The sequence below is a fragment of the Helicoverpa zea genome, chromosome 21, assembly GCF_022581195.2.
Source record: "Helicoverpa zea isolate HzStark_Cry1AcR chromosome 21, ilHelZeax1.1, whole genome shotgun sequence".
Classification (NCBI taxonomy): Eukaryota; Metazoa; Arthropoda; class Insecta; order Lepidoptera; family Noctuidae; genus Helicoverpa; species Helicoverpa zea.
Window position 1 is genome coordinate 9,607,220 of NC_061472.1, and position 24,393 is coordinate 9,631,612.

Consider the following 24,393-nt stretch of genomic DNA (forward strand, 5'->3'; position numbering starts at 1 on the left):
GAATTGACAAATAAATTAAATAGTGAAGGCACAGGCGAATCTAGGTCTGAGGAGAAATGGCGCAAAGTATGTTCTCTCTCCCATCAACTGAGGCACATCCTCCATCTCCTCAAATACCTGAAGAAGAGACGTGGTAACCACCAACAAAACCACAAAAAAAGCCAAGGGATTAGAAATAGGATTTTTTTTTTTTTTTTTCATTTTTTCGAGGAAATTTTAACTTTTTACCGTTGCGTAATTAAGGGCTAATTAAATACATTGAGTAAAAGAAAGTCAAGTTTGCAGTCGTCATCATCATGCCTACGAGAGTCACCGAGGAAAAGGAAAGAAAAAAGAAAAAATAGTTTGGAACCAGAAGTCGGATCTTGAATGACGTCGGAATACATACCAGGGGCTGGTTGTCACATGGTATGCGTTTTTGCTTCTTGGTTTTAAAGTTTTTTTTTTTTTGTTAGACCTATTTGTTTTACAAGAGGAAGACCAACCGAGAGCTTGTTTCACGTTCAATTGTGCTGCGTACAAGGAAGGGAAGTTAAAATTTATGACAAGTCCATAAGGTCATTTGTTTTTGGAATTAATTACCACATTTTAACTCGATATTGTAAAAAGTTTACTTCTGAAGGGATCAGCAACACACCATGGCCAATATGGCCATTCACGTTTGTGTATAGTCCTTTATATCTGTTTTAAATGACTTTTATCGTAGGTATAAAAAGGGCCTACGCTATAAGCCCTACCATGCCACCAATCTTTTTAACAGTCTTCTTAGAAGACTGTAAATGTTCCTAAAATATTATTATAGTTTGATAAGTAAACATACCTATTAAGTTTTGCATGTTATTCAAAATGATGAAAAAATCTTTCATTAATATAGGTTAATACAGTGAGCAAAAGAAAGTCAGTCAAACTTGGAGACATCTACGAGAGTCAGAAAAGGAAAGAAATAGTAGTTTGGGACCTCAAAAGTTGGACCTGAAGTGATGTCAAAACCTCACGCCCTCGTTGGTGGAGCGATACGCTGCAACAGCTCAAGGGACTCCAGTCAGCACGTTCGATTCCTCCCGACGAATCGAACGTGCTGAGATGAACTTCGATGAGTTTAATCCTACCGGCACTAGTCGCCAACGCTATAACGTATTTGAGGGCTATGGAAACTGGTTTCCGCCAGCAAATAAAGGAGGAGCCCGTCCGCCAAGAAGAGGACGTGGCCAAACACGATCCCGTCAGGGATTTCAGACGGCGCGAGTTGAAGCCAAGAGAAGAGTGGAAGGACTCTGGACAAGATCCATGATATGATTAAATCAAGCTTGCATCCAGGAGCAAAATCTAGTGATGATTTTCTCACTTAGATTGGAGAGAACCACACCTTAAAGGCCACAACGTTGTCAATAACTACCCGTGCAATAGGATTTGGTTTGTGCCATCTTAACTTTATCGCCGTGTCGTATCACGAAATTGTGGTACCTAGTGTTTATGCTTAATATCGTGTATTTCTAGCAGTCTTGGAAGCTAAGCTAGAAAGCCTTAAAACTGCTTACCCTCTGCCAGCCCGTGACACAGACTTGACTTACAAGTATCACGTGAACGCAGACTCATTGACAAAAAGTATGTCTGAACGAGGTCAAACACAAACAATGCTAGCATGCATTTGTGCAGATAAAACATAGATTCCTCCTATAATCAAACTATCTCCAAAAGGGACGATCAATTCATATTTATTTTTGAAATGGTATATTTTTTTTAACTGCCATACCACCTGAACGTCCAGTCGTCTAGTTAATGTACTCACATTCTGCACATATTGGAGATAAGATCTGAATGTTGCGAAAGAAAATCACATTTATTTATTTAGTTTCCCATCTCATTGCACGCATCTTTTACAGCCACAAGCAGCAGATGTAGGACTATTTAAGCCACTCAAGAGTTACTGGCGTGATAGCACGAATCGGTACATGAGCAATAACCCTCAAGATGCTCCAAATCACAGCAACTTCCACTCCATATCGAATCCGGCGTTCATAAGCGCTTTACGCACGCACTATAGAAAAAATAGAATGTCGGAACCACATTCTTCGAAACTTATGCAACAAACTTACGGCCTTATATGTATATAACAAACGGATACCAAGTACCTGTGTAGGTTTAGAAAATGTATTCCAACTTAACGAATAATGATTTAGAGGGTGTATTCGAAAAATCATATACGCTCATAAAGCAGGTACAGAATCCGAAAGACGGTGCATACAACCATGCGGATATAGAACCATTATATGCCAACATACTGCTAGCTTATAATCACGCGTTTGATGATCACACAAGATGCAAACCTTTTTTTTCGTAATTTCGTAGGTAGTGAACAGCCTTCACATATTCCTAAACCCTTTTTTACCGGTACATTATGGTCCAAAGTGGTCCAATAATGTCATATGTGGCAGCACATGCTCCGAGCTTGATACACGACATTGACAGCAACAGTGTGGAGCGCTATAACAGTATTGTAGCCAAGCTCATCGGTGGTAAAAGGGTTAACTACAGCAGGCGTGGCTCTTACCAAGCTTAGTGCCATGCTGCTGTAGTTTCTTTTAATACACACAAAGTGCTGACGACTGTGTGTAAATCTGTCGCAGGGCATAGTCCACGAGCGTATGTAAATGTAATTTTATGTAAATACATGTTAGAAGAAAGAAGAATAAAACGCATGAAAGCGTTAAGAAAATATTGCCGAAGAAAAAATTTACTCTTTTGCAAAAGCTATGGGGAAAATTGTGAAAAATCCGACATGGATTCTGAAATTTTTGAAAAAGAAAACGAGACCTTGCAAATTTAAAAAAAAAAACTGAGGAAAAACGTCAAAAAATTTAACGAGATACTGTTCTGCAAACTTCTTGATCAGACTGGTTAGAGCTTAGGCTTCCTGAACTAGTTGACCCGAGGTTTTCACGGAACCAGAAAATACGAGATTCCCAATTTATTCAAGACGCGTTCAAAGAAAACTACAAAAGAAAAACGAAAATGTATAAATATTGAAAATGAAGATAAATCTAGTCAGCCGCAAAAAAAAAAACAATTAAAAAAGAAATGAAGTGAAGGCAAGGTCTAATGAAAGTAGTACAGAGGAAAAACAAAATACATGGAAATTAAACTCTAATGATATTGCACTAATAAAGCAATACAGAAAAAAAAGAAATCAACATATTATTTTTAATTACAATATAGATGAAACTATGGATTTACAATCTACGTTTGTTAGGGAAATGCAATTTAAAGGAACATTTTGGTATCACTTGTACAGTGTAATACCAAACTGTCCTAGAAAATAAACAAAGTGATGCTTCGACATGGAAAATTAAAGAAGCCCCTTGGGAAAGCTTCCAAAATGAATTTAATGCTCGATCTGGAGGCACATTTAGATCGACGAAACCGTTAAAAGTTAAGTACGAGGGCCTGAAACATACGGTGAGAAAAAAGTCGGCTGCAATACGCTCTGAGCTCTACCGCACCGAGAAGGTGGCAAGAACACGGCACCTCCTCTGGATAATGTAGAAGAGCAAATAAAAGCTATGATTACACTAAGCACCGATGGCATGAAAAGTATTTACGACTCCGATATGTTACCACCAAAATGGATGAAATTTCAGTATTACAGCGTGGCCAGTATGGCCAGTATCACACGCGCTGAGTTTAAATCGGAATCATTATGGTATGCTTGCCACCTCACTGCACGCGCCACATGCAACCATTAGACGTATCTTTCTATGGGCCACTGAAGATATATTTTAATCAAAAAGTGAGCACTTGGTTAAAGAACCATCCAGGCAGAGTTATTACTCATTTTCAAATAGGTGCAATTGTCAACAAAGCTTATGGCAAAGCAGCTGCCGTCAATGGGTTTCAAAAAACAGGTCTCTGGCCTGTTGATCCAGACTTATTTCCAGATTATTTGTTTGAGCCAGCTGAGACGACAAACATCCCCATGCAACAAGATAGGGTAGAGCCCGAAGAAGATTCAACGGCAACAGAAAACCTGCGTACCGTCATCAGGTCCATCTCAAGTAGAAGCAGGCAGTTCGACATCACTGATAATTGCAATCACATCAGCCGCAGACAACCCACTTCCACTATCAGTAGCCCAATCTAGAGACAGCTACTGCAATAACTGCGACACCCACATCATCTAAATTGATACTCCAGGACATCAATATCAATGTTCCAGTCAGCGTGCTGTCTCCAGTGCCGATAGGAATGTAGCTGCAATACATCAAAACATGCGCGCGCCGCGACGGCGGGCGCCTCACTGCAGTCTCGCGCGCCGAGCGAACATTACACACGATCAAAGACTGTGACATATTTTTTGATGGATGAAAACGGTGACAAAATACCAGTTTGCAAAACTTTTTTCCTCACTACCTTAGGCTACAACAAAAATAACCGTAAAGCAGTAAGAAATGTTATTAATAGTAACTATAATAGCGGTGAATTGATTCCAGCATCAGCAGTTAGTGATCACAACCCGAATCCAAAAAAAATTGAACCTACTAAAATTACGGATCAATAATGTCATTTAATCCCGCAATATCACACTACAGACGTGAGCATGCACCTAATAAAAAGTATAACACAACTATAATATCTATATCAACTATAGCCCTCATCAGACCAGACCTCGCACTCTCTGATCATGACTGGTAGTCATACAATCTGTGCTCCCTATTTTGAAACTTTTTATGACGTGACAGTTGAAGTCAGCGAGAAAAATGTTACCTTGTCTAAGGCAATTCCGTTGTGTAGAATAATGCTAAGTCACATTAAACTTAGGCTTCAAGAGCAAAGTATCATACCAGAAATTAAAAACATTGTTTTACATTTACATAAGGAACTAAACCAGAGATTCGGTTACATAGAATCCAATATATTAAACGCGGAATCCATAATTCTGGATCCACGTTTTAAAAACAAGGGATTTCAAGACTCCAAACTGTATGATCGTGCCTTCAAAGACCTCAAACTTAAAATTGGTCGAAGCTCCTCCTCAAAGACTACCTACGTGAGCAGAAAAAGGGGAAACGTCTAAAGGTTATTTAGGTGGTCACAAAACTACATTTAGTAAAGATCTCGAACGATAAATAGTTGAACATTTACAAGAGCTAGAAGTACGTTTTTTTGGAATGACTACAACTGATTTAAGAAAACTTGCTTATCAAATTGCTGTTGCTAAGAAAATTCCTCACAGATTTTCATCGGAAAACCAAATGGCAGGCTTGGACTGGTTGAGAGGCTTTAGAAAACGAAATCCATCCATTTCACTTCGAATACCGGAGGCGACATCAGCAGCCAGAGCACGAGGATTCAATAAAGTCCAGGTGGATTATTTTTTCAAGTTGTTGATTGATATAATGAAGCTGCATAACTTTGAACCCCATCAAATATGTAATGTTGATGAATCTGGATTTAGCACAGTGCCATCACAAAATCCGAAAATATTTGCCACTAAGGGTAGAAAACAAGTTGGAATAATAACCAGTGCTGAAAGAGGCAAGGAAGCTTCGTCCCACTAGCGTTAATTTTTCCTCGTAAAAATATGAAGGCAGAACTAATGGACCATGCTCCAACGGGCTCTGTTGGGTTTGCCCAAGAAACAGGGTGGATGAGAATGGAGAGGTATTCCTTAAGTGGATGCAGCATTTTGTTAAACATGTAAAGCCTTCGAAAGAAACCAAGGCACTCTTACTTCTAGATGGGCACTCTAGTCATAAAAACTTAGACGTCTTAACTTATGCAAAAGATAATGGGATCATTATATTCTGCTTCCCACCCCATTGTACACACAATATGCAGCCGTTGGACAAGAATTGAAACCGTTAATAAAATTCAAGACAGTCAGAAACCTGAAAACTGGGATAACATCTCGATGAAATCTTCGGATTTAACTTCTGGCTCTAGTCTCATCAGTGAATATAATATCAGTACCATCCGATGGCCCTTCACTGATAACACAGAATGTGACTGTGAGCATAAACTCAAGTACGCATCCGGAGATCAGGTTGGAATTCTGAAACAGACGCTCAGGGAACATCAAGAGGCTTTTAAGGCCGCTTAAGAAGAGAAAAAAGCAGATAAACTAGCTCAGTCTTGCGAAGATATAGCTGTCAACAACAATGTCTGCCAACCCCATACTTGCAAACAAATGTTTCATTTTTTAAGCGACAATAATTGTGGACATTTAATTAGACCATACATGATTTGAAAACCAACAAGGCTTTTTGCTACATGTGGCCAGAGTGCGAGGGAAATAGAGGTGCTAACGATATTGCTTCTTGTCTCTACGATTTTATCATCAATCAACTACCAAACTTACACCCAAACGCTAAGAAGCTGATTATGTACTCGGACTCTTGTATTGGGCAAAACAAGAATTCAATTGTAGTAACAATGTTAATGCTAGTTGCTAAACTGTCTCCACAATTGATATCTATTGAACATAAATTTCCCGTACCCGGACATATACACATGGAGGCTGACACCGACCACGCATTGATTGGGCGCAAAAAGAAGCACACGAATACGAATATATAATTTATCGTTTAAATGTAATTCTAGATGCATTATGTTCCGGTATGAAAATAAATGTGGAACAATTTGAAAAATATTGCAAAGAAACTGCCAAACTTTGTGTCGTTATATCATTTTTACCCCTTGTCCCCTACATTACACAAAGTTCTTCCTCATGGAGCAGCTGTCATCAAGGAAGCAATACTACCAATTGGGCAACTGTCAGATTTAGCAGCAGAAGCTCGCAACAAGAATTTTAGGACATTCAGACTAAACTTCACAAGAAAGTTCTCGCGATTATAGTGCAACATGGACGTACTAAACCGACTTTTATTGACTTCTGATCCTTAATTAACTGGTATGAGATGTAACTCAAATAGAAAAAAGAAGAAACTATTACTAACCTAACCTCAACGGCAGCAGGAATAGTGGAGTTAGACAAATATCTACACGAGCCGCTTATAAATCGTACCGAAGACCCCTTAAAATGGTGGCACGCTCGAAAAAACATTTACCCTTTACTCTTCAATTGCATCATGAAAAGGCACAACCTTGTGGCAACCTCTGTTCCTTGTGAGAGGATATTTCTAAAGCGGGATATACGCTCAACGAACGCAGACGACGGTTGACAACAAAGAAAGTGTCACAACTTCTTTTCATAAGTTGCAACTCTAATGAATAAGTACTTAGGTATAAGTATTTACCTATATTAATGTAAATAATGTGATTAGTAATCAAAAAATCATTGTACATAGCCAGTGATTTATAAATACATCAACCTAGATTTAGTAATACATTGGATTGAATTGAACGAAGCGAGTCACTCTGAGCAACAGTACAATGTCACTCGCGGATTCGAAAGGATATAAAGATACAAAAGAGTGATACATTTCCCAGTGATCAAAAGATACGTACAAATCTTTGCTTTGCAATGGTACGTTTTTCCCATATCTAGTGAACGCCATTCCCTCAGTATCCTAGTGGACTATATTTTTGTAGCTTATTTTAATTTTGATAAATGGGCATTTTCACTTTTAAGTGTACCCACGGTTTTGAGAATGTCCCACTTATTCAAAATTATATTACAAGATAAATCATGGGCATATGGTTTAATTTATGGAATAAAAACGTCAATTATTAATTTTAATTTACAAATACATCTGAAATCCATGTAAAACACGTTTAAATTATTAATTTATGCGTATTTCAATTATTCAGAGTAGCTGTTTTTGGCATGTCCCACCCTTTGCCAACATTGAATTGGCCGTGATAGTATGCGACTTCTCTGAAAACTACCAAACCAAACTTGCTGAGGAGATTCAGTCTATGCATTACGGGGCATCAAACCTTCAAATATGCCTGCATACCGCCCAACAAGCAAAATCAGTACTTTAAACGTTCTTTAAGAGCATTTTATTTTCACTTATAAGAATCTTGTAGCATGCTACAAAGTTGAATTTGGGCGCAGTTATACGAGCATTTAGTTCTATAACTATCTTATAATCATCTTATACAATGTTATTAAGCCTTATAATATACTTGACGAAGCTCAATAGCGCCTTTAATGATATGAGACTAAACAATTACAAGTGCAAACACTCTTGTTAGTATCTGACGTAAGTATTTTATTAGAGCAATCTTGTTTATAAAGCACTTGTAATGGTCTTAGAAAATAGTTTTAAGTATATTTTAATACAAGTTATTTTCGTTGTTGCTTTGACTGGTCGTGCCGGATTTTTTGTGTTACCACGCACGTAAAAACGTAAGTAAACTTACTATTACTATTATTACTTGTAGTACTTTAAAACATCGGTAATATATTGTAAATATAGTGTGTGAACTCGTGGGGAAGTAATATTTACTGTAAATATGTATCGAAATTTAGTTAATTTCACGGGGCCCTTCGAAAATTCCACATTAGTATAATGTTGCGAATAAATTATTTCATAAATTCTTATGCATATCGGCCATGTTTTAAAATTGCTCTTGATTAAGTCCTTTATGGAACCATTATAGGTAAACTAGTACTTGTAGCAGTTTCTGTCCAGACTACTCGCCTCCATTTTAAAACAAATTAGGGTTCCCTTGAAGTAAATTAAAGTCAGCTAGCTAATGATTGATTTTCCTTTTTAGGATTTAATCAACAAGATGGTGGTCATTTTTGATGTTGACTGTTTTTTGACCAAATCGTCATTGATTTTACTAAATCATGTGAGATGGCCTTGGACAAACACACATTTTGTGTTATCCGAAAGCTGCAATGGGTGTGGATTTCCAGTTTATTTAAACAATATGGATAGACCTACTCACTTCATTTCTAATCAAGAAAATCTAAAACTTTTCATGCATCAAAGCTTTTTTTGGTGCCCGAATTGCTCCCAGTACAGCATATATGACCATTACATAGAAGATGAATGCACAAATTGCTACTGATTTTGTATCCACATAACTTTTTACACACGCAAAAGTACTTAACTAATTTTAGAATAGTGCTATCCAATAAAATAATAATAAAAAAAACATTATACGGCTGGGCAACCGAAATAACAAGAAATTCCTTCCCGCGCCACCCTGTTTGACAAATATTTTGAAGGTACGATTATACAACTGCTATCTATCGAATTACTATCTGTATCAGTGGTTTATAGTACGGCCGCGGAGTTATAACCGATTTGACACATGACGAATTGTCAATTTTAGTGAAGTAAGGATTAATTTAATTACTTTATTTACATCGAGTATACACTTATATGTAAAAATATGTAATGTATCTACAGTATAAGGATGTTACGAAGTTTTTTTCCGATTCCGAAAAGTCGGAAGTTCCGATTGATACACCTCCGACTCTGGTTTCGGCTTCGACACTATTAAATCGGAAGTCGATCGGAGGCAGCGCCACAGGAACAGCAGTACCTAAGCATGTACGAACGAAATTAAACTTGCCGCACGGGAATCCCCTCTCTCCGCGTGCTTTCTGTCGATTACTCTATCACTTCTTGTTTTGCATGTAATGAGATCGTGTCATTTGTTTCGTGATTGAATATTTATCGCGTCCAGCAGGCTCAGTAGCAAGCGAGCAACTTTTTAGTGGTTCTGGTCTAATCTATGATCCGTTGAGAAATAAATTGGAGACAGAGATAAAGCTGCGCAGTTTTTGTTTATTAAATACAATTTGCTACTTTTGGAGTCACTTCATTTGCTTTAATTTAATTAATTGAATAAAGGGAATAATAAATATTAAGAATCTGTCAAATCAGTAATAACTCAGCGGCCGTATTATAGCGGTAGTACCTACACAGCTGCAGTACGGGCGCCAGAGGTGCGGGGGGCGGTTGCATGTCGAACCAGTAGCTGTCTAGCAGTAGTAGCACCTGAGTTGTCAGGAAGAGCGCGTGTGCTTAATGTGAGTAAGGTGTATCGCCAGAGATTTACGTATTTTTACTATATTTGAAGTAACTTTCCTAGAGTATAGTAGCTACTAGTATTTCCTAGAGACGGACCTGATCACGCGTTGTGTTGAAACTCTCTACGAGGCAAGGTCAACGTGTTTCCACAAACTTGTGGGTGATTATATTATTCTTTTTTTTCTAGTCAAACATTATTTTGTTTACAGGTTCAAAATGCCATTTAAAATTGTTCAGACCATTGAAAAGGGTAACATTGTATTGACATGTGTACCACATCAATGGGAGAGCGATGGAGTTTTGTATTGGCCCAGAAAACAAACCCAGTCACAGACGAGTAAGTTACAAAAGGATGAAGGTAGTTGGCCCGATGAATCTTGGGAAAAAATAAACTGTGCGGTAAAAAGGCGGAGCATAAAAACGTATCAAAATGCAATACATGAAATTGATATAATGAGCAATAATTCAGACACAGAACCTGACATAGAATACGTCTCATCAAAAAAACAGCGCAATTGCTCTGATCTTCCACAGCTGTCATATGATAATATGGCAGAAGAAATTTTAAAGGTTTGTACAGAAACTTCAACTCATCTTGGCGCGCGGCTCTATGTGTGCGTAAAGCTTGTAGGCATAGATACCATGACTGCGGGTGACTAACTACTAACAACCGCGGGCGGCTGATTGTGATTTGATTGTTGATCAGACTATTAAACTGATTAAATATATAGAAATGTAACAATAAAGATTTACGTGACGTTAACATTATCCTTATTACTAACTAGCCGTTTTCCCGCGGTTTCACTCGCATCCCGTGGGTATTACTGCCCGTACCCGGATAAAATATAGCCTATGTCACTCGTGGATAATGTAGCTTTCGAATGGTGAAAGAATTTTTAAAATCGGTCCAGTAGTTTTTTAACAAAGTTTTCCTCTTTATAATATTAGTATAGATAAATATATTTACAGTGTTTAATCTATACAGTGTTTTGTCACGAACTCTCTTATTTTGGAAAAAGAGCGAAAAAGACAAAACACTGTGTAGCGTATGTATACACTATGTAAATATTTTTGTTAGTAAGGTATATATATATTTATTATGATATATTTAACAACTGTATGTGACATTATAGGTATTTTCAATTACTGAACCTGCACACGTGTTGCTCGGACGACGACTGAGCGTCACCCGCTTCACTGTCACACAAATCAAAGCTGCATATTTATATATATGTGCACACGCACTCTAGAGCCGCGCGCCAAGATGAATTTAAGTAGGGGAGACCTGTACAAAATCGTATACCGGGGTAAAACAGTACAGCATGTCTATTCTTGTCAATAATTCAAACTTCCCGCGCGCAAACTACTCAGTGGCCCCGACCAATCAGAGCTATTTGTCAACGAACACTTGTCGCTGCATGCACGCGCGTTATCAAAATATTAAAATTTATTGTTTTTCGGTGTATTTGATCTTATTTTTGTGAAAATTCAGTCAATATTAGTGAAAGTAACGTATATAACAGGTAAGTGTCCAATCAACTATCATAAAGTCTGTGAATTTACTCGTACTTAACAAATAGTTGAGTAGGTAAAATTGGTTTGCGTATGTAGTTGTGAGTGTCATATTTATACATTGAGCTGTGGGTCAAAACCGTACGGGGTAATACCGGCCACTATACGATTTTGACCCGCTTAAGTGGGTATAAACTAACGTATTATTTTTTATTTTAGGTCCAGATAAGATGCCGCGTAATTATAAAAGGACTACTGATAGACAAGAATGGGATCCGGATAGCATGAAAAAAGCCGTTCAAGCCGTATTTGATGGCACCATGGGTTACTTGAAAGCTTCCAAAACTTTTGAGGTACCGAAATCAACATTACAAGATCGAGTTAACCGATTTAGACAGAACAATGATTTGGACTGTTCCACACGCAAAGGCTTGGGACGATTTAAACCGATTTTTTCGATCTCACAAGAACAAAGTCTAGTTGAGCATGTCTTGATCATGGAAAGACGATTATTTGGTCTCACGTACAAAGATCTTCGACGCTTAGCGTATCAATTCGCAGAATCAAACAGTATTGACCATTGTTTCAATAAAGATTATAAACTAGCGGGAGAAGATTGGTTAGCTGGATTCATGAAGCGACACCCAGAATTATCACTGCGTGCTGCCGAGCCGACGTCCGTAGCAAGAGCGATGGGGTTTAACATGGTCAGTGTCAACAGATTTTTTGATTTGCTAGAGGAAGTTATAGATCAACATAAATTTTTGCCTACCAACATTTATAATGTGGATGAAACGGGCCTGACAACGGTACCGAAAAGACAAAGCAGAATAATTGCTTTAAAAGGAAGAAAACAGGTTGGTCTGGCTAGTTCCGCAGAAAGAGGACAGCTGACTACTGCTGTCCTTTGTGTGTCGGCTTCTGGAAATTATGTTCCTCCGCTGCTAATATTTCCACGAGTTCGGATGAAAGCTGAACTTCTAGATGGTGCGCCACCTGGGACAGTTTCGGTTTGCCATCCAAGTGGCTGGATACAAAGTGATATTTTTGTTGAATGGTTGAATCACTTCATATCATCAGTAAAGCCCAAAAAAGAAGATCCTGTCCTGCTTTTACTCGATGGACACTCGACCCACACAAAAAATCTCCCACTCATTGAAAAAGCTAGGGACAATGGAGTTGTAATTTTAAGCTTCCCCCCTCATTGTACCCACAGACTTCAACCACTAGATGTGAGTATAATGGGTCCATTGAGCGCATATTACACCCAAGAAGTAAACTCGTGGCTACGGAATAATCCGGGTAGAGTAGTGACACAATTCCAGCTGGCAAGACTTTTTGGAGCAGCGTACTGTAAAGCAGCTACTATACAGAACGCCGTGTCTGGCTTTAGTAAAACAGGTATATTCCCGACGAACAGGACAGTATTTGGTGAAGCAGATTTTGCTGCGGCTGAGACAACGGAAATACCTTCCACAACACCATCAACTTCCGCTGATCCATATGTCAACCCGACACCATCAACTTCTTTTGCGCCAATCGTTCACTCATCGATACCATCAACATCTCCACTACTCATTGATCCGCCGCCATTAAGTAACAACACACCGCCAGTTCCTACTACGTTGAAGAATCAGAACCGTGTAACGATGTCTCCAGCGGATATAATGCCAGTTCCTAAAATAAGCGCGGTCCGAAAAAGAGCAACCGATCACCGAAGAGGAAAAACTGCTATTATTACTTCCTCCCCCTATAAAAATGAGCTGATGACCATCTCACAAACAAAAACTCCTAAGCTTAATTTGAATCAACCGCCTAAGACCAAAAAACCAAAACCAAATATTATAAATGATAACATTTGCTTGTATTGCCTCGAAGAATACGGTTCAAGCCGCTTGGATGAAGGTTGGGTCCGCTGTAGGGAGTGTGAAGGTTGGGCTCATGAAGGCTGTACAGGTTATGACTCAGCGAATTTAGATAATTTTGTATGTATGGGATGCGTTGCTTCCAGATAAATCTGGGGCAGTATCGTATATGGTATACGGTTTTGTCCATGTGTCGGGGCAAAACCGTAATTAGAAGGAGGTTCGTAATTTTCATTTTTTTTTGTTTAATATTTAGATTTTTCCAAATATGTGCAAGTGATTATGTTCCTTAAGAGACTGACTAATTATAATTGTGGATTATTAATTTTAGTGTTTTAAATTGAAAGACCTACAACCCTAAACGCTTAGCTATACGATTTTGACCCGGTCTCCCCTATACTTATGTGCTTTTGAATTAAAGTTAATTGATTTCAAAGTCGCTTCTGAAATACCTGTTTATAGTGCATGTAGCTGACGTGATATTTTCACAGATCGTGGATCGATTTTACATTAAGTAGGTATTTCCTTTTTGTCTGAGAGATTATATGAACTTAGACTGGTACAAACAGCGTCACGCTGTGCTAGTCTCTCGTGTATTAGCGTCACTATGTGGAAAGGGCTAGCATTATCGTGACGCTCGCCGCGCCGTCTGTACCACACGAACGAAACCGTTGCTTTCAAAATTGTTGTCCGTTATTTTTTAAATGATTTCAATAAATTATATTTTCAGAATAATGAGCATAATGCTTCTTCAGCAATAATACCTGAAGATGGAGAACAAATAATGGTGGTAAGTTATAAATACGTAACATACAAATATATTGATGTTATATTACGCAGAGAATATTAGACAGCAACATAGTAAAATGTGCCGTTACTATAAGTATATCACCGTTCCAAACATATAAGCTCACTGTATTGTACTAACTTAATATTTACTTACATAAAAAATAGTATTGCCGTCATATTTAGCTAACTCATGATTGTTATTGTTTAGACTAATTACGAAATCACGACACCGAAAGAGTCAACTCCATCTGAAACACCGTTGAGCGCGCCGCAAGAAAATATTGAAAAATACATTGTTATTCCTGAAAGTAATCAGTCGGACACACCTATAATATACTCGTACATTAATAAAGAAACAAGTTTATCAGAAGAACAATGCGAATTAAAATCCATGAAAATAGATATCACCACTATTAAAAGTGACCTAAAATCCATAAATGACGATATGAAGACTATAATGGGGACCCTAAACACAACACTAAATAATCAAGCCGTATTACACGAAACACTGAAATCGATTTTATTACAAGTGACTGAAATACAAGTTACGAACGAAGAATTCATTAAAAAATCTATTACAGAAAAACAAAACCATTCGTTGATGTTAAAACCAATACAAGATTTAAAAGATTTAGAAGAGTTTGAAAATAAATTGATGGATTCTGATTATAGAGAAGATTTACTAAGAAAGTTTAGTGTGTTTGGCACTAAAGGGACAGGGAAGGGAATCACAAGAGCATATACAATTATTGATATTTTGTTTGAAAGAAAGTTTTTCAAATCGTGTTCGTGGACTGGAGCTTCACGTTCCCAAAATGAAACAACAGAAAAAATCTGCTTAAAAGGTTTCTCTAAGATGATTGGTTTCTTTTTTGAAGTTATTTATAAACAAGACTCGTCGTTCCATTTAACTGACTGTCATAATTTTTTTAAAACAATTTTGCGAAATGCCGATCAGCGGGCCAAATCGAAGCAATTACGAACTTCCGCAAGTAAATGCAGAGGAAAAAATAGCGCCAAAAGGACTTCTTCTGAAAATCCTACATCTACACCACAAACCACTGGTAACCAATTAGAAGTTGAAGATGTTACAGAGGAAATTTTTGTCTGAAACTATTTGATCTAATTTTTATTTGACTAAGTGACTTTTGCATCAATATTAATTATAACACGAGAGACATTAGACTACCCCAATCTGTCTTTGACAGTTTGGGATAGTCTGACGTGCTGTCGTCACTCAAATACAAATAGATCAATATCCCTAGTAACTAAATCAAATCATTTCAGACAAAAATTTAGTCTGATCTGATTTGCTGAAATTATCTTCTAAGTTGTGTAGTTTTAGTAAATTTTACCAGACTGCGACGATGCTCAAAATTAGGGTTATATATTTGACCTGAATTAAAGAATATAATCTTATATTATATTATAAAAAATATTTCAATTTAAATTTGCCATAAAGATGATTACATGATCTTAATGGCGAAGTTAAATTGATATATTTTGTTTAACTCGTAAAGTTTTATTAGTTATAAGATTTATTAGTACAAGGAAGCTAAGATAAATTTAAAATTGTTGCCAGCACATTAAGCAACCCCAAAAAATCTGACAAATTTCTTTAAATGACTTTCAACTTTATTACACATAAAACATTCATAATATAATAAGGTGCTTATATGTTATGGATTACGTTCAATTTTGAAAATTTGTCAGATTTTTGAGATAGGTTGATGTGCTGGCCGCCGTACAAAGAAGCTTAAAAATTAAGTTTGTTGAGACTAGTTATAAGGACTACAATAGATGATTATAAGATTGATTAAAAAGAAAAAAGAAGAGGCCCATACCTAGACATAGGTAATGTCAGGCTAAAATGACGATGATGATGAGTGATTATTTTATTAGTCAAACTGATTATGAAGACTACAATAGATTATTATATGACTGATTATGAAGATGACAAAGATTATAAGACTGATTATAACGATTATAAGACTGATTATGAAACTGATTATAAAGATTATAAGACTGATTATAAAGATTGTAAGACTAATGTTTAATTTTGAATAAAACATAATTGTTATAAAGTATCGTTTTATTTTTTGCTCTTTAAACTTGAAATTTACAGGGTATGTAACAATGGTAAGAAAAATATCTCTGAATTGTAAGTAATACTAACTAGTTTACATTTTATATTTTGAACTTTGCATAATACCTCCGATTTTTCAATAGGAGCACAATCGCATTTATAAATATTCAAAAAAGAAGATTTTAGTGGTTTTTCAAAAGCGTCGAGGATATTAACAATGCGATATCCCGTGATTTCTATTTCAAGCTTAGTGTTGTCTTTTAAGCTGATGGATTTTAATTCTATTACATGATTTTTGTCAGTAAGAAACCACTTGTCTTCATCTTTCGATGATAAAATATATGTTTCTAGGTGTAAAACTAATAAACCGTTTCGCTGGTTTTTTTTAATATATGGATAGTGTACAATTTCTTCGCTAAGATGCTCCGTTTCGATTAACTGCCTTTCAATTATTCTTCTTGCAACTTGCTGTAATGGTTGTTTTCCATGTCTGATAGTTTGTTTAATAGCGTATAATTTATTTTCAAAAGGATATGCATTAAAAGTTTGCAGAATACCAAATTTTCTTACTTCGTCAACTATATGTGTTAAATTATGTATGTTACTAGTAATGTAGTCTCGCCCGTAGAAGGCCTTAAAACTTTCTGTAAAATCTTCTAACATTTTTTCAGCAATTGGCAAGAGTGGCAAATGCTTTTCATTTGAGCAAATCGTTATGGCGCAAAACAAGTTTAAAAAATGATAAAATGGTTCTGGTTTGAGCACGTGATTTAAAATTATAACGCTTAGATAATAAAAAAAAGAGCGGTATTCGGAACCTTTCCAATGGGCCAAAACATCTACAGATCTCATTGATCTGTGAATTTCTTTGGGCATTTGACAATTCAGTAAAAAGCTATTGACAATATCAATTTCACGAGCACTCCATTTGGTTAGGTATTTTCCCAACTTTCCGTCACGCCATCCAATCAACAACCGCTTCATCAAGCCAAGGTCTATTAGGTGTAATGAGTCTGCCACAGGAAAATCCTCTATCATATCTATGTTTAGTTTCAATAACGGAGAATCATGCTTATGGTGTTCTTCATATTTTTTAGCACGAAAATCTTTATCGTTTCTTTTAGGACAATTGGACTTAGGAAATGTTACAGTATTTGATTTATGTGAGTATTCGCCAATCACCGTACATTTCAGACAGCCATGCTTTCCATTAAAATTTGTGACACCTGTAAGAAATTAAACATCCATATTTTTCATTCATATTAAAATATCAGATATCAGATAATTCAAATAATATCAATACTAAACTTGCCTTTAATCAAGGCTCTTGCTGGTGAATCACAAATGAAGGCTCTTAATTTGACTTTGATTTTAGATTCATTTGGCGCCAACGATGTATCTAATCCATATTCTTCAAGTTCGTTCATTTCTTTCACAAAAGACTCTAAATAAGCATTTAGATCAGATGGTTTTCCTTCACCCGCATAAATTCCTTGAAAAATAATATATCTATATAAATAATTTAATAAAGTAGGTAGTTAAAGTTTCTACGATATTGAAATAGTGTTATCTTACCAATCACAAAGGGAGGTATGTGGGGAATTTCAAAGATGTTACACAAAATAGGCCAGAGTTGATGTCTTGAACTTTTGTATACAGGCAACCCATCTATGTTTACATTTAACGAAATCGTATTTCGTAAAGTATTCAAATCCAGCCCCTGCAGTGTATTTTTTAGGCATTTAATCAATCCGTTATGCCAATACTGTCCTGGATCTGAGGTTGTAATATGCACCGTTTCTTTGTTTGTATGAAGTAAAGTACGAGCATCTTTGGGTAAAACATTACCTAATCTTTTGTTCAAAAAAGTAAAGAGTTCGTTTAGGGCCAGGTGAGGTATATTAAATTTTATAGCCCAGCTTTGCATGTCTTTCAGAAATTCATGATTATTGTCATAGTCAGTGGTCTCTTCGATATATTCTTCTTCGCTGTTCTGAACTTCTTCACTTTCTGAGTCGTGGGGAAGACGTGGAAAAATATTTCTGCTCACGGAACCCTCAATTATTCCGCCTAACGCACTTGATTTTATTTCTGAAGACCCTGACATAATTAATTCTTTATACCTATTTTTTACCTTTCTCCTGTAACCACCACTTCTTTTCAATCGTTTCCAATCATTTAAGTTCATATTAAACTGAATTCTCACAATGGACGGGTACAACTGAATGTTACAAAATGGCTGACGTTTACTAATAAAGTGTTTGATCTACAAGTTTATAAGTTTTTTTTAACTTATAGCGCTCTTATTAAGTTCTAAGGCTAATAAAAGTCTTGAGCAAGACTATGACGGCACAAACTTGTAGTGGTCTCAGCTAAGGATGTTATAATATCGTTTTCTCTCACAAAATGCTAGTATAGGATCAAAATATTATTCAGGATTGTTTAGTCCTATAAGTGTCCTAAAAGATAATCTTGTAGTTAACTATAAGACTGATATATAAAAACAATTACTCTTGAGCATATCTATGCTTGTGAAATGCTGCTACTAGTAAAAGTGTCTTATAAATGTTTTAGAGGTCAGTCTTGTAGCGGACTATAAGACCGAGATATAAAATCTAATGCGCTTGAGTATGTTTAGGCTTGGCAAATGCTGTTATAAGTCATAGAGTCTACCGCAATACCATAACAAGAACGTTATAAGTAGTAATAGACTTATAATTTTTCTTATAGGATTACTTTGCTTGTAGGGCGGAATGGTATTTTGGAAAGATCGCACTCAATCTTTTTGCACATTGTCAGACAATACAAGTCATCAACCTCCAGCGATATGGGCACATCTGACTCCTGTTATTGAGATGATAAAGCAGATTACCCCTCAAACAACGATAATACACTTCTTCTCGGATGGACCCTCATCTCAATATCGCCAGAAAAAAAACTTTTATTTGCTGGTTCACTATACAAAAAAGTATCTGCTGCAATATACTACTTGGACATTTTATGAGGCTGGCCACGGCAAAAACGTGGCAGGTGGAATAGGAGGTAGCATCAAACGAACTCTTGATAGAAAAGTGTATCTTGGTAACGATGTTGTTGACGCAAAAGATGCTTACAATATATTAACACGAAGTTTGAAAGTCACCCAAGTATTCCTGATTGATAGTTGCGCAATTGAAAATGTGACAAAAGTTTTACCTGATAAAATACCGGTATTAAAGGGAACAATACAATTACACCAAATCGCCACCAGCCAAAGTGACGAATCGTTCATTATAAAATATAGAGATATTGGCTGCTTTTGCGGAGACTTAAGAGGTCAATGTGCGTGTTTTTCGACTAAGTCACATTCTGTAGTAATCGATTCGGGCAACATAAGTAAATCGTTCGAATTTTGCCCTCCAACTACAGAAAATGTAACGGAATGTTTTCAAGATTTATCCCAAAATGTTAAAGGGAATAACGAATTAGAAACTGAGAAAAGTCTGGATGATATAACCAAAGAAGTGACAAACGATCCCAAAATTGAAGCTGCCCATGAATCTTCTTTAAATTTCCCATCTGAAATATTTGAGGGGCTGATTAACGATGAACCTTTTGATTTGAATTCTATTGACATTAATCATTTAACATTTACTTTTGAAGAAAATGACGACAAACTTCATAGAGGTAAACTAGGCACCGAGAACTCATGGCAACTTACCACCTTTGAAAATCAGCAAGCGTCTACTTCATCTTATGCTGAGAAAGGTTTACTTGGAAATGATGGCGCAGGTCTGATCGCAACTTCAATCTGCCTTTCCGATTTTAATAAGATGTCTGTAAATTTATCGTCAGAAAAAGAAGTATCTAACAAAAACCTTTCCGCACATGGAAGTCACTGCTTTGTTGATCCCAAAAACGTATTTTTTGTTAAAACACCACAAGTCGGACAACCTCAAAAATTATCAACGGGAACTAAAACAGTTGCTAAAAAAGTAGAAATGATAATTAAAGATACCAAAGTACCTGCTTCTACTTTAGCAACAAACCAGTTATCTGAGAAAAGTGGTGCAGAAAAAGCCCAAAGCAAGGCAATCTCTAAAAAACCCAGAATTGTACCAAAGATTAATTTTCTGGAATGTCATAAATGCTTTTCTTCTATGCTTACCCAAAAGGGAAAATGTATTTCTTGCAAAAACTGGTTTTGTTGATTGCATGGCTGAACCTAAAGGCTAGTTCGCATTAGGCTAGTAGTTTAGTCGAGTGCCGAATAATTTAGTAGCTAAATGTGTCTGAACACCAAAAATTTAGTCAAGTAGGATGGTAAGTCATTTAGTCGAGCCAATCCATTTTGTTCTATTTCTATCGGGCGAGTAGCGTCCCCCACTACTCCTCCGTGCTCACTGGCTTATCGGCTAAACAAATCTGAACCTGTTGGTTTAGTCGAGTTCATTAGTGAGTGGGCGCGAAAATGACATTTCGCTGGAGCGAAGAAACCACTTTTAAATTTGTTTCCGAATATGTTGAACACGAATGTTTGTGGAATATCAAATCCCCGAATTATAAAAACAAACAAATGAAACAATCTGCATACTTAGATTTAGAAAAAACAATGAACATACCCGGATTCGGTGAGAAGGAAATTAAGTTGAAAATTAAAAACATCAGGTTAGTGCTTTTTTTTGTTTATTTTAAGTATTTCAGAAGCATATTTATTACTATATACAATAAGCTCTTATTATTATTAATACCTATGTTTTTAGAAGTCATCTAACCTAATGACATCCATTTCTTTTTAGATCTACCTACTCGCAGGAATTAAAAAAAATAAAGGACTCCAAAAGTTCAGGCTCTGGGACCGACACGATTTATATCCCTTCAGTGAAATGGTTCAATTTATTAGATTCATATCTAAGAAACATAACCTCAATACTCACAGAAAGTGAAAGTAATTTGGTAAGTACCTACCTATCTACACATTATTACAATACAATAATTATGTGATTATACTGTAGTGTTGCTATTTAATGTATCATTCTTGTCTGCCAAGGGACAGATCCACTTCCGACAAAATAATTTGCATATCTCTCCCGAACATCTGTAGATCTTTGGGATGACCGGTTACTTAAAGAAATAGGTAGCGGTTGAATTCCCTGAGATTGTGGCTCACTTCTCCAATTACCAGGAACGATAGTTCCTGTTTCAAAGTGTTCTGAGTCTACTGTGTATTCATACTGTTTGTTCTGTAATTTTGTTTGTCGAAGCCAATTGTGTAGAGCGCAACAAGTCTTTACTATCTTAACAACTTTCTCAGGACTATAGGGCATCGGTTTTTCAAACACTCTGAATCTGGCAGCTAATATACCGAAGGCATTTTCTACTATTCTTCTAGCCCGAGATAAACGATAATTAAAAATTTTTTGCTGTAGCGTTAATCGATTTCCTGGAAAAGGTTTTAATAAATATTCTTTCAAGGGAAATGCGTTGTCACCGACTAGGACATGACCCTCTGGTAGACCACCGTTTTCTAATTCTTGGTACAAACTACAGTTACGAAATACGCCTCCATCAGAAACCCTTCCATTACACCCAACATCTATATAAGAAAAGCAATATTTATGATCTACAACAGCCATTAAGACAATGCTGTTTGTCTCTTTGTAATTATAATATAAACTTCCTGATTCAGGGGGTGCCTTAATGACGAAATGTTTGCCGTCGATAGCTCCACAGCACCCTGGAAAATTCCACTGTTCTCGAAAACCATTTTCAATTATTTTCCATTCTGTTGTAGTAGGAATCTAAAAAGAAAAATTAATGGTCATAAATATATTTTAATTTTTATGTATTTTTTGTGTACAATGAATTATAAATAAATGAATAAATAATGCTCTTTGATACTAATAAAATTTTGGTTGTTTCAGACTTCCAATAGTTCACACACTGATGATACAGATTCTGAGCAAAATAGTACTTTAGTGGATACTTTTCGTTTACCTACACCTCCTCCACCTCCGACAAAAAAGAGAAGAATTGCCCAGCTCTCGAGCATGGTCGGCCAATTAAAAGAAATAGCTGATACTACTAATTCTACAGTCGAAGAAAATGAGTTTGAGGTCTTCGGTAAACACGTAGGCCTTCAACTGAAATCTTTGCCCTTACTATCGGCATTAGAAGCACAGGAGCACATTCAACTTCACTTAAATAGAATTCGACGTCGGCATATTTTAAACGCGTCTGATCAAAACAGAATCCCTCAAACGCCACAATCTTCGTATGCTACTGGATCACAATATAGAGGTAATAGCGATTCTTCGATATATTATAGTGACATCAGTAACTATAATCTGGGGGAGCAAGCAACTCAAAATAATTCTTCGTCTATTTTACTTAATCATACTGGACACGTTGCCGATTATCAGCTTTCCTCAAATATGCTTCCATCTAACCATTTAAACAACAATGAAACGCAGAGTGATGTTACAATTGTATCAAATGACTTAGTTTTCACAGCAATTCGGAACGCAAATGTTGATAATGAAGAGTGATGGGAGCAAACAAAATAGTTTCATTAAAAGTTATACTTAAGATGTTAAAAATTATTCTCTAATAAATAAATGTTTCATAATAAATCTGTTACGGTTATTTAGTCTTACCTTGATAAATTCCTTTAATGATTCATAGATTGCTTCACAAACTTCGATAATGAATTCAGAAATAGTTGATTTTCCGAGTCTGAATATATGTGTGAGTGTCCTTAGACTACATCCAGTAGCAAGAAAGTAAAGAACTGCTTGTAATTTTGTAATTGCAGGAATTGCACTCCTCAAAAGAGTATCTTTACGCTGAATTTGAGAGTGTATTTTCGTTAACAGAAAATTTACACAACTTTCGGACATTCTCAAAGTATTGAAGTATTCTTTGGGATCTTCCAATGCTAATTCCTTCAGAAGACAATTAGTAGCACCTAGTTTGTCTCTTCTATCAATCCATTTTCGCACCCATATTTTTTTTTTCTTTGTCTCTAAAATTTCCTCTTCCACCTCTTCTACAATAGCCATTGCGATTAGCTTAATTACTTTATTAACTTCATTACGTTGCAGCGCGTTCATCTTGCAAAACACCACACACTTGTGTACTGTACTGGACCATAATGCGAACGATTTCTGTGCAGTAGCGAGTAGTTTAGCTACTAAATTACTCGGCACTCGACTAAACTACTAGCCTAATGCGAACTAGCCTTAACTGCCTTAATTACGTTTGCGAATCATGTTTGGAATCGGAAGGTAATATTTTGTCTAGTAGACCTCGATGAGATTTATTCATTCAAAGATTATTTAAAATAAATATTTTATTTTTGTTTCAGATTAATTGGCTGATGCAAAATATGGTGATTTTCCATGACGTGGACAAAGTACTCACAATGCATGATTTGGAGCAGTTTTATATTGATGACGCTAACTGGCCGTGGCCCATCACTCATTTCATATTAGTTGAAAAATGCTTTGGATGTCAACAGGAGATAAATTCCTCAAGACTACATCATTTTACTTTAAAAATGACTAAATTGGACATTTTCAATTTGTTGCAATGTTCATATTTCTGGTGTTGTAATTATTTTGTTTATGATCATTTCACTCCAGATGAATGTGATATGCACTCTATATGGTTAATAGTTTGTAAGTTTTGAGAACATATATATTTTTGTTAAGTTTATATTTTATTGGATATATCAAAGTCATATGTTTGGATATATATCGTTGATCAATATAACATTCCTAGCTAAATTAATAATGAGCGAGACTTGTAATCCAGTAACTTCTACTGTGAGACTGATTAGGTTATTTAATAAAAGTACAAAGATTAGCTTTCTTAAAACGCACAACAGATAGTTAGGTTACTATTTAAATTATACTCTAGTGACATCAAAGACTATTAACTTGAGACTGATTTAATTCCTTTTATAGGTAATTTAAAGGCTGATTTGCAATTATATTTAATAATATATATTTACGATGATTTTTCCTTTAGCATATTGATTATGGTCAAATTTGTTCCTAAGTTGTCTATAGATAACTTATTAGATAAATGTGGATCCACTGTGGTAGCCCGTAAAATTCAAGTTTTCTTGTCAAAGAATAAAGATTTTTAATTACCAACGCTATGTTTTATTTTGTATCATGTAATCTCAGCTTAAGATTTTTCAATG

At 36.1% G+C, this 24,393-nt stretch overlaps 5 protein-coding genes across 9 annotated transcripts; 3 read left to right on the forward strand and 2 right to left on the reverse strand.

Moving 5' to 3' along the window:
• The first annotated feature begins 7,951 nt into the window (after positions 1 to 7,951).
• On the forward strand, positions 7,952 to 16,203 carry LOC124640566. Of its 4 annotated transcripts, XM_047178379.1 has the most exons (5): positions 7,952 to 8,311; positions 8,683 to 9,952; positions 10,163 to 10,523; positions 14,061 to 14,120; positions 14,328 to 16,203. In XM_047178379.1, coding segments are annotated over exons 2-5 (1,326 nt in total). In that variant the 5' UTR covers positions 7,952 to 8,311; positions 8,683 to 9,950; the 3' UTR covers positions 15,231 to 16,203. The 4 variants fall into 4 exon arrangements, with proteins under 4 accessions (XP_047034335.1, XP_047034334.1, XP_047034338.1 ...); XM_047178378.1 differs by having other exon boundaries at positions 7,952 to 9,952; XM_047178382.1 differs by lacking the exon at positions 8,683 to 9,952.
• Positions 11,225 to 13,655, forward strand: LOC124640565 (MFS-type transporter clz9-like). Its single transcript, XM_047178377.1, has 2 exons — positions 11,225 to 11,476; positions 11,685 to 13,655. The coding sequence occupies exon 2, from the start codon at positions 11,696 to 11,698 to the stop codon at positions 13,478 to 13,480; it is 1,785 nt and encodes a 594-aa protein (XP_047034333.1). The 5' UTR covers positions 11,225 to 11,476; positions 11,685 to 11,695; the 3' UTR covers positions 13,481 to 13,655.
• Positions 16,197 to 18,963, reverse strand: LOC124640564. 2 transcript variants are annotated; one of them, XM_047178375.1, is made up of 3 exons: positions 17,781 to 18,963; positions 17,518 to 17,697; positions 16,197 to 17,431 (listed from the first exon to the last, which is right to left on the reverse strand). In XM_047178375.1, the coding sequence occupies exons 1-3, from the start codon at positions 18,391 to 18,393 to the stop codon at positions 16,239 to 16,241; spliced, it is 1,986 nt and encodes a 661-aa protein (XP_047034331.1). In that variant the 5' UTR covers positions 18,394 to 18,963; the 3' UTR covers positions 16,197 to 16,238. The 2 variants fall into 2 exon arrangements, with proteins under 2 accessions (XP_047034331.1, XP_047034332.1); XM_047178376.1 differs by having other exon boundaries at positions 17,518 to 17,924.
• Positions 18,964 to 20,411: 1,448 nt separating this feature from the next.
• Positions 20,412 to 22,816, forward strand: LOC124640569. Its single transcript, XM_047178384.1, has 3 exons — positions 20,412 to 20,852; positions 20,984 to 21,140; positions 22,109 to 22,816. The coding sequence occupies exons 1-3, from the start codon at positions 20,656 to 20,658 to the stop codon at positions 22,730 to 22,732; spliced, it is 978 nt and encodes a 325-aa protein (XP_047034340.1). The 5' UTR covers positions 20,412 to 20,655; the 3' UTR covers positions 22,733 to 22,816.
• LOC124640568 (putative nuclease HARBI1) lies at positions 20,854 to 23,554 on the reverse strand. Its single transcript, XM_047178383.1, has 2 exons — positions 22,841 to 23,554; positions 20,854 to 21,985 (listed from the first exon to the last, which is right to left on the reverse strand). The coding sequence occupies exons 1-2, from the start codon at positions 23,294 to 23,296 to the stop codon at positions 21,209 to 21,211; spliced, it is 1,233 nt and encodes a 410-aa protein (XP_047034339.1). The 5' UTR covers positions 23,297 to 23,554; the 3' UTR covers positions 20,854 to 21,208.
• Positions 23,555 to 24,393: the final 839 nt, after the last annotated feature.

Bases quoted from the DNA above. Each gene is read 5' to 3' on its own strand.
- LOC124640564 (XM_047178375.1), bottom strand. From the start codon at position 18,393: ATGAACTTAAATGATTGGAAACGATTGAAAAGAAGTGGTGGTTACAGG. The intron at 17,698-17,780 runs GTAAGATAACAC...TTATTTTTCAAG, and splicing joins CATACCTCCCTTTGTGATTG to GAATTTATGCGGGTGAAGGA. The intron at 17,432-17,517 runs GCAAGTTTAGTA...AATTTCTTACAG, and splicing joins AGCAAGAGCCTTGATTAAAG to GTGTCACAAATTTTAATGGA.
- LOC124640568 (XM_047178383.1), bottom strand. From the start codon at position 23,296: ATGAACGCGCTGCAACGTAATGAAGTTAATAAAGTAATTAAGCTAATC. The intron at 21,986-22,840 runs GTAAGACTAAAT...TTTTCTTTTTAG, and splicing joins CATTAAAGGAATTTATCAAG to ATTCCTACTACAACAGAATG.
- LOC124640569 (XM_047178384.1), top strand. From the start codon at position 20,656: ATGACATTTCGCTGGAGCGAAGAAACCACTTTTAAATTTGTTTCCGAA. The intron at 20,853-20,983 runs GTTAGTGCTTTT...ATTTCTTTTTAG, and splicing joins TTGAAAATTAAAAACATCAG to ATCTACCTACTCGCAGGAAT. The intron at 21,141-22,108 runs GTAAGTACCTAC...TGGTTGTTTCAG, and splicing joins CAGAAAGTGAAAGTAATTTG to ACTTCCAATAGTTCACACAC.
- LOC124640566 (XM_047178378.1), top strand. The intron at 10,524-14,060 runs GTTTGTACAGAA...TTATATTTTCAG, and splicing joins TGGCAGAAGAAATTTTAAAG to AATAATGAGCATAATGCTTC. The intron at 14,121-14,327 runs GTAAGTTATAAA...GTTATTGTTTAG, and splicing joins ATGGAGAACAAATAATGGTG to ACTAATTACGAAATCACGAC.
- LOC124640565 (XM_047178377.1), top strand. From the start codon at position 11,696: ATGCCGCGTAATTATAAAAGGACTACTGATAGACAAGAATGGGATCCG.